The 12157-nt window shown below is 41.8% G+C and overlaps 2 protein-coding genes across 2 annotated transcripts; both read left to right on the forward strand.

The window, feature by feature from the left end:
- Positions 1-4792: 4792 nt before the first annotated feature.
- On the forward strand, positions 4793-7592 carry LOC104954603 (thrombomodulin-like). Its single transcript, XM_010781752.1, has 2 exons — positions 4793-5397; positions 6342-7592. Exons 1-2 carry the CDS (start codon positions 4978-4980, stop codon positions 7347-7349), a joined length of 1428 nt encoding a protein of 475 aa, XP_010780054.1. The 5' UTR covers positions 4793-4977; the 3' UTR covers positions 7350-7592.
- Positions 7593-9442: 1850 nt separating this feature from the next.
- LOC104954605 (thrombomodulin-like) lies at positions 9443-11882 on the forward strand. The gene has a single exon (XM_010781755.1). It carries the CDS (start codon positions 9643-9645, stop codon positions 11278-11280), a length of 1638 nt encoding a protein of 545 aa, XP_010780057.1. The 5' UTR covers positions 9443-9642; the 3' UTR covers positions 11281-11882.
- Positions 11883-12157: the final 275 nt, after the last annotated feature.

Here is a 12157-nt window from a genome sequence, read left to right on the forward strand (position 1 = left end):
CGCCCCTCCTGTGACCCATGGTTTGTCTGAATGTGTATTCAGAGTCAGTGATCAACGGACTTTCAAAATAATAATATTAATAAAGAAAACTGTTAATGCGCGATAAAATAATTGTCAGAGTTAATTCATTAATGCATTACGCGATAATAACGTGCTATCTTCCTCCGCTCTAATTAAAAGTAACAACAAGCGATTAGCTATATGCATGTGTTACGCTAGACCACAATAAACTTTATATGTTGTAACGACTTGAGGTGACTGTTATGTGTTGTTGTTACATGATACAGTATCTGTTTTTACGTTTTTTCTTGAGTTTTTCAAGTTTTCGGTGCTTAGAGGCGGCTCCGATGCTGTGGAAACAGGAAGAACCGGAGCTAAATCAGGCTCTACAACGGAACTGGCTTTGGAACCAGTTTGGTGGAAAGGGGCATAGGAGTCACCGCTCTCTAAAGGAAGGTGATGAATGGGACCCTCACCCTGCTGGTAATGTTTTCATGTTCCAACTTTTTTTTACAGGTATATAAACTCATGTTAACAAATGACAGAACATCTGCCATTGGGGTGTCCTACTTGAGTTTATCGTAATCACAACAGACATCTGTCATTTTTAACATTTGGGGTAGTACCCATCAAAAGTACTCATAATAATATATGAATGTATCATGTTAAACATAATTTAAATTAATTAAAATCTTTATGTAAAAAGACATTAAATGTTTTGTAAATTCAGATTGAATTGACCCAGCGGTAGAGATGAAATGTTGCCTGTGTGTGTGTGTGTGTGTGTGTGTGTGTGTGTGTGTGTGTGTGTGTGTGTGTGTGTGTGTGTGTGTTAGTGTGGGAAAGGTCAACCGGGTGGACATGTGTTGTCTGTCTGCCCACTGGTGCCAGCCATGACATGGGCCGTGGCCTCCCCGGGATATGGGTGGTACAGGGCGGTGAGAAACTAAAGTGTCATGCATGTGTGTGTGTTTATCCAAATACACAAACATGTAGAGCCTCCTTGTGTTTTTGAATCTGTATGTGCAGATTAAATACATATGTGTGTGTGTAAACCCACTGGTCAGTTAAACTCAGCTCTCATTGTCCTTGATATGGAAACCCCTTCCTTTTCCTCCCTGACTGGTGACAATTCTATCTCACTCTCTGTAGTCCTTGGCTGTACCTTCACGCAGTTGGCATGAAACTGACAATGAAAATGTTCTCTACTCTAGATTAAAGGTTGGGTAAATTCCAATCTGTTGCTTTTGTGTGGCAGTTAACTCTTGAGGTGTAACACGGCTAAAGTGTGCCAGCTCTCCATCCTCTAATGGCGCATTTCCATTGCAGGGCCTCGCTCGGCTTAGTACAGTATAGTTAGGCCTTGTTAGGCCTTGTTAGGACGGGCTCACTTTATGCTGCCATTACAGTTTAGTAGCTGGGGCAGTAACTATAGTAACGCAGTGTAGGCGGAGCCGTGACGTCATCTTCAATGCGAACCACAGAAAAACAACATCAGCTGTTAGATGTTAGCACTCCAGCTCACAGTTCCTCATATCTGTTCAGAAACTAGACAAAAGTTAAACAAGTACAAACCACAGACTGTCTGTGTCATAGCGAATACAGTCGCTGGTTTATTCATGTCTGTATAGGCCGTTGTTGTGAGTGTGGACGGTCGGAGCTTAAACAGCGTTAGCTTAGCCAATCTCCATTTAGAAAACACGCATTTTAAAAGGTTTTTCGCCTGCCGTCTGTCTGCAGACTTGTCAAAGCATTAATTCATGGTTTTTACTAACCGGTATCAGTATGTTGTTACTTCGGCATCAGCCCACATCTTAACAGTGTTAAAATAACAGCAAAAGAAAACAAATAATAAATGAAATTCCCAAATATTACTAATTTGTTCTGCTGGATGAACATTGATTACCCTTCTGTCAGTATTGTATGTGTTTTGATGAATCAAGAGAAATTACATTGTAAATTAAGAGGAATTTCACAGTAAGTGTTGGGTAATTAACAAGCTGCAGATGCACGTGTTGCCATAACAACAGTTTTTGACCTATCCAATATAGTTCAAATTACAATCTTTGGAAGTGGAGGTTTGAAGTCGGTACGTAAATAACTAGAGGACTTTTACCAATGAAACTGCTGGTCAAGACTCATTGTGGACCATAACCGGGAAAAAATAGGTGTCCCTCGAAAGGTAATGGAGAATGATGTTTAGCTGTATGGAACATCCTTTTCTAGAAGACAGGGAGGGTGGATAGTGAGCACTGATATGAGGGTGATTGCATGTTACTTTCAATAAAGTATTTAACTGCAGTTAGTAGCAGGATGAAGAAGTGACCTTAGCATTCGGCCGTCAGTTGGGCGTATGAGGCACTTCACAGGCAGCAGGAAACTAGCAAGGTCTTTACAGCTAAAACAAGCGAAGCTGCTTTAAAGGGGCCCTACTATGCTCACTTTCAGGTCCATATTAGTATTTGGTGCCTCTACTGTGACATGTCTCTATGCTTTAATGTTCAAAAAGCTCTTTATTTTTCTCATACTATCTGTGCTGCAGCACCTCTTTTCACCCTCTGTCTGAAACCAGAGCCAAGTCTGCTCTGATTGGTTAGCTGGCTGGATCTGTTGTGATTGGTCAACGGCTTAGAGATGTGTCAGAAATGTCCCGCACCTTAGCAAATCTCGTACAATATGTTAGAGCGCTAGCCAACAGAGACGCAAGTGTTACCTATTGATGCCACTATGTTCAAGAAGTAAACAAAGGAGACCAATGGAGGCGTTTCTGAAAAGGGGGGAGTGTGTGGGAGAGAAACTCTGGGATTTTAGCCTTTGCAAACCATTACAGAGTATTACACCTATAACACACTACGGGAAAGGGAAAGGCCCATAAAGCATAGTAGGGCCCCTTTAACAAGTGCAAACAAAAGTATAGAGCATTGTCACACATATTGAATTGAAAATAAGACCATACTGGGGCTGTTGTTAGTGGCACTGACCAAAACTTAATAAAGTAAGTACACCACATGGTTACTACGGAAACATTGCAAAGGAAGGCTGGAAAGAGCTTGCTTTGATTTGTTGTCAGGCACATATTGAAGGCTCCCTCGGGTAAACTTAGTGTGGGCAATAAAGATAGATATGAGGGAAAATATTTACGGACACTGAGCCGACTTCAGATAACACAGTATGTCACTGCATTGGATTTACTCCATGGTGCCCACTGCCAGGCCTCCTAGCAAAGATCAACATCTTAACATTGAACATTCCCTCCTCAAATAAAAACACTGAACTGATCATTTATTTATATAACACGAACAAAGGATTTCCATCCACGTACGCCTCTGTCACATCCCCTCCACCCGGCTCCATCACACCACACCCCTCTCATGAGGGGAAACAAGGAGGACTGGAGTAGAGCCCTGTGGGCAGCACTTTTTCAAACATGCTGTAATGCCAGTTGTAAATCAGTTTGCAGATCTCTAACTAGGTCAAGATTACAGCTGACGAGTTCCTGATTATTCTAGTGCACTGAAATATGTTTATCTTTCATCAGATGAGTCACTCTTTGTCACTTTGGGCGGGAATCTATCGGACGTGATCACATTCCCTCAATCAAAACTCCACCTGGAAACTGAGCAGCTCAAGGAATAGGAATGTGGGTTTATGTAATGTCATTCTTGTCTTGTCTTTGTTTCTGCACCCTGTGGCTTTAGGAAGTATGTCCTGCCCTCTTGTTCCTGTTTCATTACAGTCAGGTTCCCCTCTAGGGAAAGTGGAAGGCAGCTCTCTTCCTCCACTTCAAGCTGAAGCATGATGATGGATTTAGATTGTCAGACAATTGTCTCTACCTGAACGGTTATTATTGTACCTTAAAGGAAGTTTGTATGCATGAGTCAGCGTTTTTCCTGAAAGGGGTTCTTCTCTAGGTTCTATAATTAAATACATTTTTACTGTAACTGGTGATTTGTTCTTGGTCTTTAAATCATCTCATTATTCTCTTGACTTTGGTGATTCAGACCTAACTAAAGTATACTAAACAACTAAGTTAAATCTAAACTAAGTTGCACGTTGTGAAACCTAAATAATAAGTCGAAATATATTAAAATACTCCAAAAAGCTGAAGGGAGATGCTGATCTTAGTGAGGTTTTTCTCATTACACATAACATACTGCACATAGTCATTTGATACATTATTAGTGCAATAATAAAGAATTGGTGTAGCTTTTTTTTGGAGAATTTGACAAATGTTCCCTATTTTGATGTATTGAATAACACAGAACTAGTCTTTGGTATCTTGTCTGTTTTCTGCTAAATCTAACACATTTATATCGTAGCGATAATACAATATAAATATGCTGAATGAAGACATGTTCTCCTACTTTTTAAAGCAGTTTAATTCAAACCCTCAGACGGCGATTCTAGGAGTAATGGACGATATGTTACGTCTGAATGTTTGAAAAATTACAATGAAAAGAGTATTCAAAAAGAAAAAAAAGAAATATATGTTTAATTAATAACGTACACAATATTAATATGACAACATAAGTGAATACCACTCGAAAGTACCTGCTCCCAAAAAAAATTACTTAATATTTTTCTCCTTTCCGGTTGACTTTTGGCAGAAGTTTCTCATGAAACCTTAATATCATCTAAATCGAGAAAGTGAAGAGCCACTCATGGGAGGGAATTATGGGATCTCTCTCTCTAATTAAAAGTTCACGTGCGTGTGTGTGTACGTGTGTGTGCGCGCGCGTGCGTGTGTTTTGATGGGCCAGTCTATTTGAGATAAGGCTCCTGGCTGTTTGGGGGTTGAGCAATCAGACCGGGGCTTTAACCAGTGGCCTGAACGGAACTTCCTTCCTCGCCTGACAGCAAAAAAACAAAACAGCAGTCTTTTATAAATGGGGACTATGTGGAGCTGTCAGTCGCTGGTTCAGATTCAGAACGTCCAACACGGTTTCCACCATCGGCAGCTTCACTAACATCGACATCATGGTCGCTACACGGCTCTTCTGTGCGCTTCTCTTCTGTGCGCTTCTCCTCTGTGCGCTGCAGGAAACGGTGCCGTCGCAGCGCGGACATTGCACCGGGAACCAGTGCTTTGCGTTCTTCCCGAGCCCCCTGGACTTTCCAGGCGCGAAGAAAAGCTGCGGAGACTTTAAGGGACAGTTATTAAGTTCCAACTCGAAGCACTTCTTGAAGATCCTGAAGGCTGCGCCCACAGGGAGGTACTGGTTTGACTCAAAAAAAAACTTCAGGTCGGCGGGGGAAGCCCTCCAGATGTGCCCCTCCATCTCCGTGTCGAACTCCTCGGTGCTGTGGGAGCCGTGCGGAGGCAGCCTGAGCGGGTTCCTTTGCCAGTATCCGATCCAGGAGCCCTGCAGTGAAGTGCCAGCGGGCACAGACATACAGGTGAACAGTGGTGAAGGGTATACTAACAAGTACTGGGCTTTAGGATATTCAAGTAGGGGAGATTGGGGACGGTTGCAACATATTTTATATTTTACTCAATTATTCAGAGACTGTTGGTGCCAGACCAACCCATTTGTTATATTAGACTTAAAAATGTCTGCTAAATAGCCAAACCATTTAACAGTGATTACATAGGATATATATTCACAATATTCAAAATGAAGAAAGTCATATATTGCAATTGACGGCTATACACGTTCATTTTTCCTTACATTTTGAGGTCTACTCGTTATAGGTATTTTTCACACATTTTTGCTTTATAGGCTACTTCTAGTTACTTTTTAAACGGGTAGCACATTTTTAAATTAAATGGCAATTATTTAAATATTGCGATTGCGATATACAGTATGTCACGATATTGTTGCAAGTAATACTTTCTTTTTTCGTAATCAGTCTAATTTCTATAGAAGAATATATTACAATGATCGTAGTGGCATTTATTTTTTGCGACGATCTGTAACGAGCAAATATATTTTCTTTAAGTCTGTAGATTTGTAGCCGGGGACGTCTCTAGCAATACAATATATTAGCATATTATATTGCGATTTTGATAAATATTTAAATCAATTGTTCAGCCTAACTTTTACATTTTAAATGTATTTTACAAAATAAATCAACTAACAACTAATGATGTTTTAATATAGAATAAGCTACCTAGTTGACCTTTAACCCCCCTTTTAGCATCTCCAACATGCTAACATATTAGCATACATAGCATTATGCCTAATAATTCATTTTGGTACTTTACGAATATTTTATGCTAAAACAATTATTTCTTTATTAGTATTTGACTGCAGGACTTTACTTCTAACAGATTATTTCAACATGGTAGTATTGCTGCTTTTACTTTAGTAAAATATCTATATATGCTTCCCCCTCTGCAGGTGAAGTACACCTTCGAGTTGTACGATTCGAAAATGTTCCAGATGGGAACCATCGCTGAAGCACGAAAGGTTGGCGCCAAATATCTAGACTCCAAATATGTGTGTTCCTCAAACATTTGGATGCAAGCTCCCTGGACCTGTGAGGTGTTTCAGGGCGGCTGTGAACACAACTGCAGTCCTACAACACACAGATGCACCTGTCCTGTTGGGAAAACACTCCACCACAACAACATTTCCTGCGAGGAAGGCATGTGCGAGAAAAACCGGTGCGCGCGAGAAGGCGAGCAGTGCCAAATCACCCCGGGAGGATCCAAATGCGTGTGCAAAGAGGGATTCGAGAAAGAAGCTGGAGTATGTGTGAACGTGACAATCTGTGAACATTGTGAGCACATGGATTGTAAGAAATTCAACGGGGTTTATGAGTGTGTGTGCAAGGAGGGGTTTTTGGTGTCACCCCAGGACCCAACCAGGTGTGAGGTGATCTGCATGGAGAGAGACTGCAAAGCCATATGCATTAAGGGAGACAAGGACGAGTCTCAATGTTTCTGCCCCAACGGCTACATTTCAGACATGAAGGACAACAATTCCTTCTGCACGGACATCAATGAGTGTGAGGGTTGGCAGTGCGATCAAGCGTGTGAGAATTTATTTGGTGGTTTCACGTGTCTTTGCTTTGAGGGGCATTACATGGATCAAGAGAAGAACAAGTGTGTTCCCATTGAGGATGAGGGATCAGGCTCTCATCTTCCGTACCCGACCCCCGTCGGTTCTCACCCGGCCTCAGTGCCCACTTACATCAAGACGGGCAGCGTCCTGGGCATCACTTTATTCATGGCGCTGTGTGCATTGCTGCTGTTTTTCCTCATCCGAAACGCAGTCAAACGGTGCGGCAAATTTGAGCTTTCCACCTTCAAACACCCAGATATTGATATTTTCTACCTGCAGCAGGTGACCACAGAGACGTATAAGAGGCTATCCTTCGACAAACTGTTTAAAAATGACTGCTAAATACTTTATTTAACGAGTTTAAAGAACTATGCTGCTCTTACACTTTTTACAATGTCACTTTCCACTGGTTCATGTCCTCTGAGACACAGGCAGTGTTAACGGGAATCTGATTATTTATCCATAACGCTGCACCACACCACACACTGTAAAGTCATAGATATTGGACTTGCTTTCTGAATGTATTATAGATTGCTTTATGGAATTGTTCCCACTGTAATTTGCCCAATTCTTATGAGCCTTGTTGTTACAAATGTAGAAAAATGAAAACATTTCTTTCTCAGTAAGGCCAGTTTACTAAATACAGTATGACAAAGTCTAATAGCATTTTTTGTATGATACCTTTTATAATCATGGAGTGTTAATAGATTATGTTACTACAGAAGCAATAATTTGATACTTTTTCGCTGTAAAACACACTGTGTCCTGATACTCATACACACATTGCAAATGTACTGTAACATTCCACATGTTGTAATGATTACACTGTTTGTATCAGCTATTTATGATTTTTTTTTTGATTTTGGTAGAATAACATTTGAAACTTTAAGTATACAAAAAAGTTGTCTTTAGTGAAGTGCACATTATTTTAGTGCTTTTTTTTAACAGAGGGCTAATGACTCACCATGACGAATGTTTGCTAATGTCATATGTCGTGTGATGCATTTGGATCTATGACATTTGATACTAATGCTCAGTATGTGTAAGTTTTGTCCGGACCACTATTTGTTTTGGGATGAGTTGGTTGCTATAGGAACTGTTTTTGATGCATATAACTAATGTCCCGTGAATCATTTAACATTCTAAAATCTACGAAGTTCATTTTTTTTTAAACGTAAGGAAATACACTAGAGGTAAATACCTTTAAATCCATAGTTGTACTACTCATACTCGAAGCAAGGATTCTCCACTCCAGTTTTTTTGCTATCTTTATTCTAAAGGTTTTTACAGAGGGGAAAATTCTCATTTTATTCAAAGCCTAAGTAATATAACATTGTATTTAAAAAAATGTAATGGCTGTTGAATATTTACTGATTTATGGAACGATAAAAAGAGAGATCATACCTTCTGTAAAAAGAGGCTTGAGTGATTAACTAAACAATGAATGCTATTATGTCAATGTACATGCAACACATTTAGATAAGACTTGTGAACTGAACTGAAAAAATAACTACCTTCTTTGCATTGTCACGGTTCTCTTTTTCTCCTAATTATATATATATATACTGTACATTTTAGTCATAGAGCTGGCTGGAATCAATAGTACACAATAATAAAGGTTTGGAGTAAATGTGATAGATTGACAGGATTTTTCATAAACAAATCTGTGTTCATGCATTTTGTCCGATAATCAACATATTTTAAGTTTGTATTGTCTTATCCTCTACCATATTCTGACGTCTTTTGAAGAGTGTTGGGGAAATATAGATTACATGCAACGATTATGTTATGAAATGACATATTAAATGTCATTTCAATCAGTTACTGATTAACAAAATGCAATTAAATGACAACAAACAATGCAAATGTTGTTTCTTTAAAAAGGGCTGACTTAAGAGCAAGATCTTTTTGTTAAAAAAGTCTTTCATTCTGTGGTCCATTTTTATCAAATGATATCAAAAAACATTTATTAAAAGTTTGAAACAGGTAGTTCTGTTAAGAGGACTTCACTGAGGTTTCAATTTAAAATGTTAGGACTTTTCAGCTTTATTGTCCAATTTAAAACCTGTATTAGAAAGGTTATAACATTTAGGAATACACTTTTTGAATTACTCAATTTACTAAGAAAATGTACAATACAATTTTAATATATCATTTACAACATATTACATTTCCGAAGTAGCCTTCCCAGGTCTGTTTTTGAGATACAATGACAATAATGTTAATAAAATGTCTGAAAAAGTCTAAATATTTGTGGTCAATTCTGTAACCTTTAAGAACTTTAAGGAAACTGGTTCTGAAGTGTGACCGGCAGCCTTATTCCCCATAGTGCAGAGTGGAGTTGGGAGGGGCTACTGCGAATGGGGGGCGTTGGGGAAATGCCCCCTTTGCGTGCACGCGGATTCGTTGCGTACGTGCGTAAAAGTCGTGCGTAATTGGGGATGTGGTCCGCCCTGCAAAGGAGAAAGTTTTTTCAGTGGGCAGCGCGGCGGGCTGATCAACTGCCTTCCTCCGCCGGGACAACTAAACATGGAGTCGGGGGGCTATAAATGCGAGACAAACATCTTCCCAAACAAAAGGCCTATGGACTGATGGAACGCACGAGATCTTAAACGGACAAAACCGAGGCTTAAAGATGAAGGAGGTTACGCGACATGTTGTTTTCTTGTTGACTTTCCTGATGGGCAGCTCCAGCGGGATAGAGCTGAATAGCGTATACTGCCTCGGGACTCAGTGTTTCTCTGTGTCCGGGGATCCCAGCGACTTCACCACCGCGCGAGACCAATGCAGAGATCTAGGCGGGCATTTAATGACGGTGCGCTCCTCGGTGTCCCAAGATGTTCTGAATATTCTGCTGGGGAACATCACGGGGCGGTTCTGGATCGGGTTACATCTCCCGGCCGGCTGCCCGGACCCTGCTGCGGATCTGAGAGGCTTCCAGTGGGTCACCAAAGACAGCGAGAGTGACTTTCTCCACTGGGCTCAGAGTTTTGACAGCAGCTGCTCCGCTCATGCCTGCGTGTCAGTTTCCAAAGAGGACGACTTTAAATGGACCCAGGAGCCATGTGCGGAACATGCGTCTGGGTTCCTCTGCGAGTACAGCTTCAGTGACCCGTGCAGAGGGCTGGCTGCTGCAGAGGGCGAGTATGTCCTCTACAGAACCCCGATGGGGTTTATGGGAGAGGATTTGCTGTCGTTGCCTCTCGGCAGCACCGCTGTACTAATGCCAGCTGAGACTAAGTATGTCTGCTTCAACGAGGAGTGGATCCAGGCGCCTTGGAGCTGCGAGATTCACGAAGGTGGGTGTGAGCACAAATGCACCGTGAATCCTAACCACGAGTCCACGTGCTACTGCCCGCCGGGTCAAACCGTGAACCCCGCAAATAATGTCACCTGCGAGGTGATGGTGGACGACCCGTGCCTGCCGCTGCGGTGCGCGCACGCATGCATCAAGAACGGAGACTCCTACGAGTGCACGTGCGAGCAAGGGTACAAGCTGGCTCAGGACGGCAGGTCGTGCGTGGACCTCAACGACTGCAGGGATGAGAGGCAGTGTCCCGGGGAGAACTTTGTGTGCGTCAACCACATCGGAGGGTTCCAGTGCGTCTGCATGGATGGATACGCGCCGATCGGAGACCAGTGCGTCGACGTGGATGAGTGCGCGTCCGCTCCGTGTGAGCACCTGTGTGACAACACTCCCGGGAGCTACGCGTGCTCGTGCTATGATGGATATAAAGCAGACCCAAAGTCGATGCATAAGTGTAAACTGTACTGTGGGGTGGAGGAGTGCCCCGCGGAGTGCGACCCCAATGACAAGTTCCAGTGTTACTGCCCCGAGGGGTACATCTCGGAGGAGAGGGGCGAGCACACGGTGTGCATAGACATGGACGAGTGCGAGAACTCATATTGTGATCAAGCTTGTAAAAACACATTTGGCAGCTATGTGTGCTCGTGCTATCCGGGGTACATGCTGGTTGGAGAGTTCACGTGCGTAAAAAACGAAGATGGCACCGATGGAGGCTCTGGAGAGGGCACGACTCCGAGCATCCCCACAGCTCCACCCGTGCCCCATCCAGACCCCACCAGGCAGCCCTCCGCGGTTACAGTGGGGGGGCTCGTGGCGATTATAGTGTGCACTGTGTTCTTCATCGTGCTTGTGGTTTTCCTGGCGCACCACACGCTCAGCGGCAAAGGGAAGCTGGAGAGCAGCGGGGAGATGAAAGCTGCGGAGGAAGAGGCGCACGGTTTACAGACAGTGGCGAGTGATGCTTAAAGAAGGAGACAAGTGAAGCGAGACATGTGAATGTACAGGTCACCCTCCGAAACAATGCAGAGACAGTTTTGGATACCATTTGAATGATGTAGATGTATCAGGACACAGAAGAGGCCACTATACCATTTATTTCAGGACTAGGGCTGCATGCACAATTTGAAAAATAAATAGCTAATTTAAATTATTTTTGGATGACATTGCAATTGGCATTATGACCATATTTTAAACATTATCCAAATGATCATTGACAAACATAGTAAATTGAGGATCTGTTCCAAGCAAGGATATTTTTTTAATCAATTCTATCAAATACACGCTTGTAACCCGGGAATATACTTACTTCATTCAGACATGTTTACATATTTTGCCTTTACCAAATATTGGTTTTCTGAGATGTGGATATTGCATAGAACTATTTTGATTTCGTTCACATTTTTTGAATAACTATCCAGCCCATTCAGGACAGATGTTTTCTTGGAAGACTGGTGGTATAGCCTTCCATTCAACGCACATGCACCAGATGCAATGTAACACAACATGATGAAGTACTCCGTTTTATTTTTGAGTTTGTGCAAATATTAAATTATAAAAACGTAAATAAAGGAGGTGTCTATTTTTTCCCTCACAGGCTGAGGGCCCCATCTTGTGGAGAAACAAGTAAATGACAGGTCATTGTTCATAGGTTTTATTTGTCATATAGCTACAACATATTTCTGGCAATCAATATATTGAGTGAGGCTCCTAATGCAACATCAAATTGTGCAATAGACAACATTTTGCAGGAACAAGAAACAAATGTACATATTGAATAGAATAAGATGAAGCCGAATGGAAATACTGTGATGTAGCAAACAGTATACTGTAATAATATATACAT

The sequence above is a fragment of the Notothenia coriiceps genome, unplaced genomic scaffold (assembly GCF_000735185.1).
Source record: "Notothenia coriiceps isolate Sejong01 unplaced genomic scaffold, NC01 NC01_scaffold00023569, whole genome shotgun sequence".
Taxonomy (NCBI): domain Eukaryota; kingdom Metazoa; phylum Chordata; class Actinopteri; order Perciformes; family Nototheniidae; genus Notothenia; species Notothenia coriiceps.

Coding starts and splice junctions, on each gene's coding strand:
- LOC104954603 (XM_010781752.1), top strand. CDS start 4,978: ATGGTCGCTACACGGCTCTTCTGTGCGCTTCTCTTCTGTGCGCTTCTC. Junction 5,398..6,341: donor CAGCGGGCACAGACATACAG/GTGAACAGTGGT, acceptor CCCCCTCTGCAG/GTGAAGTACACCTTCGAGTT.
- LOC104954605 (XM_010781755.1), top strand. CDS start 9,643: ATGAAGGAGGTTACGCGACATGTTGTTTTCTTGTTGACTTTCCTGATG.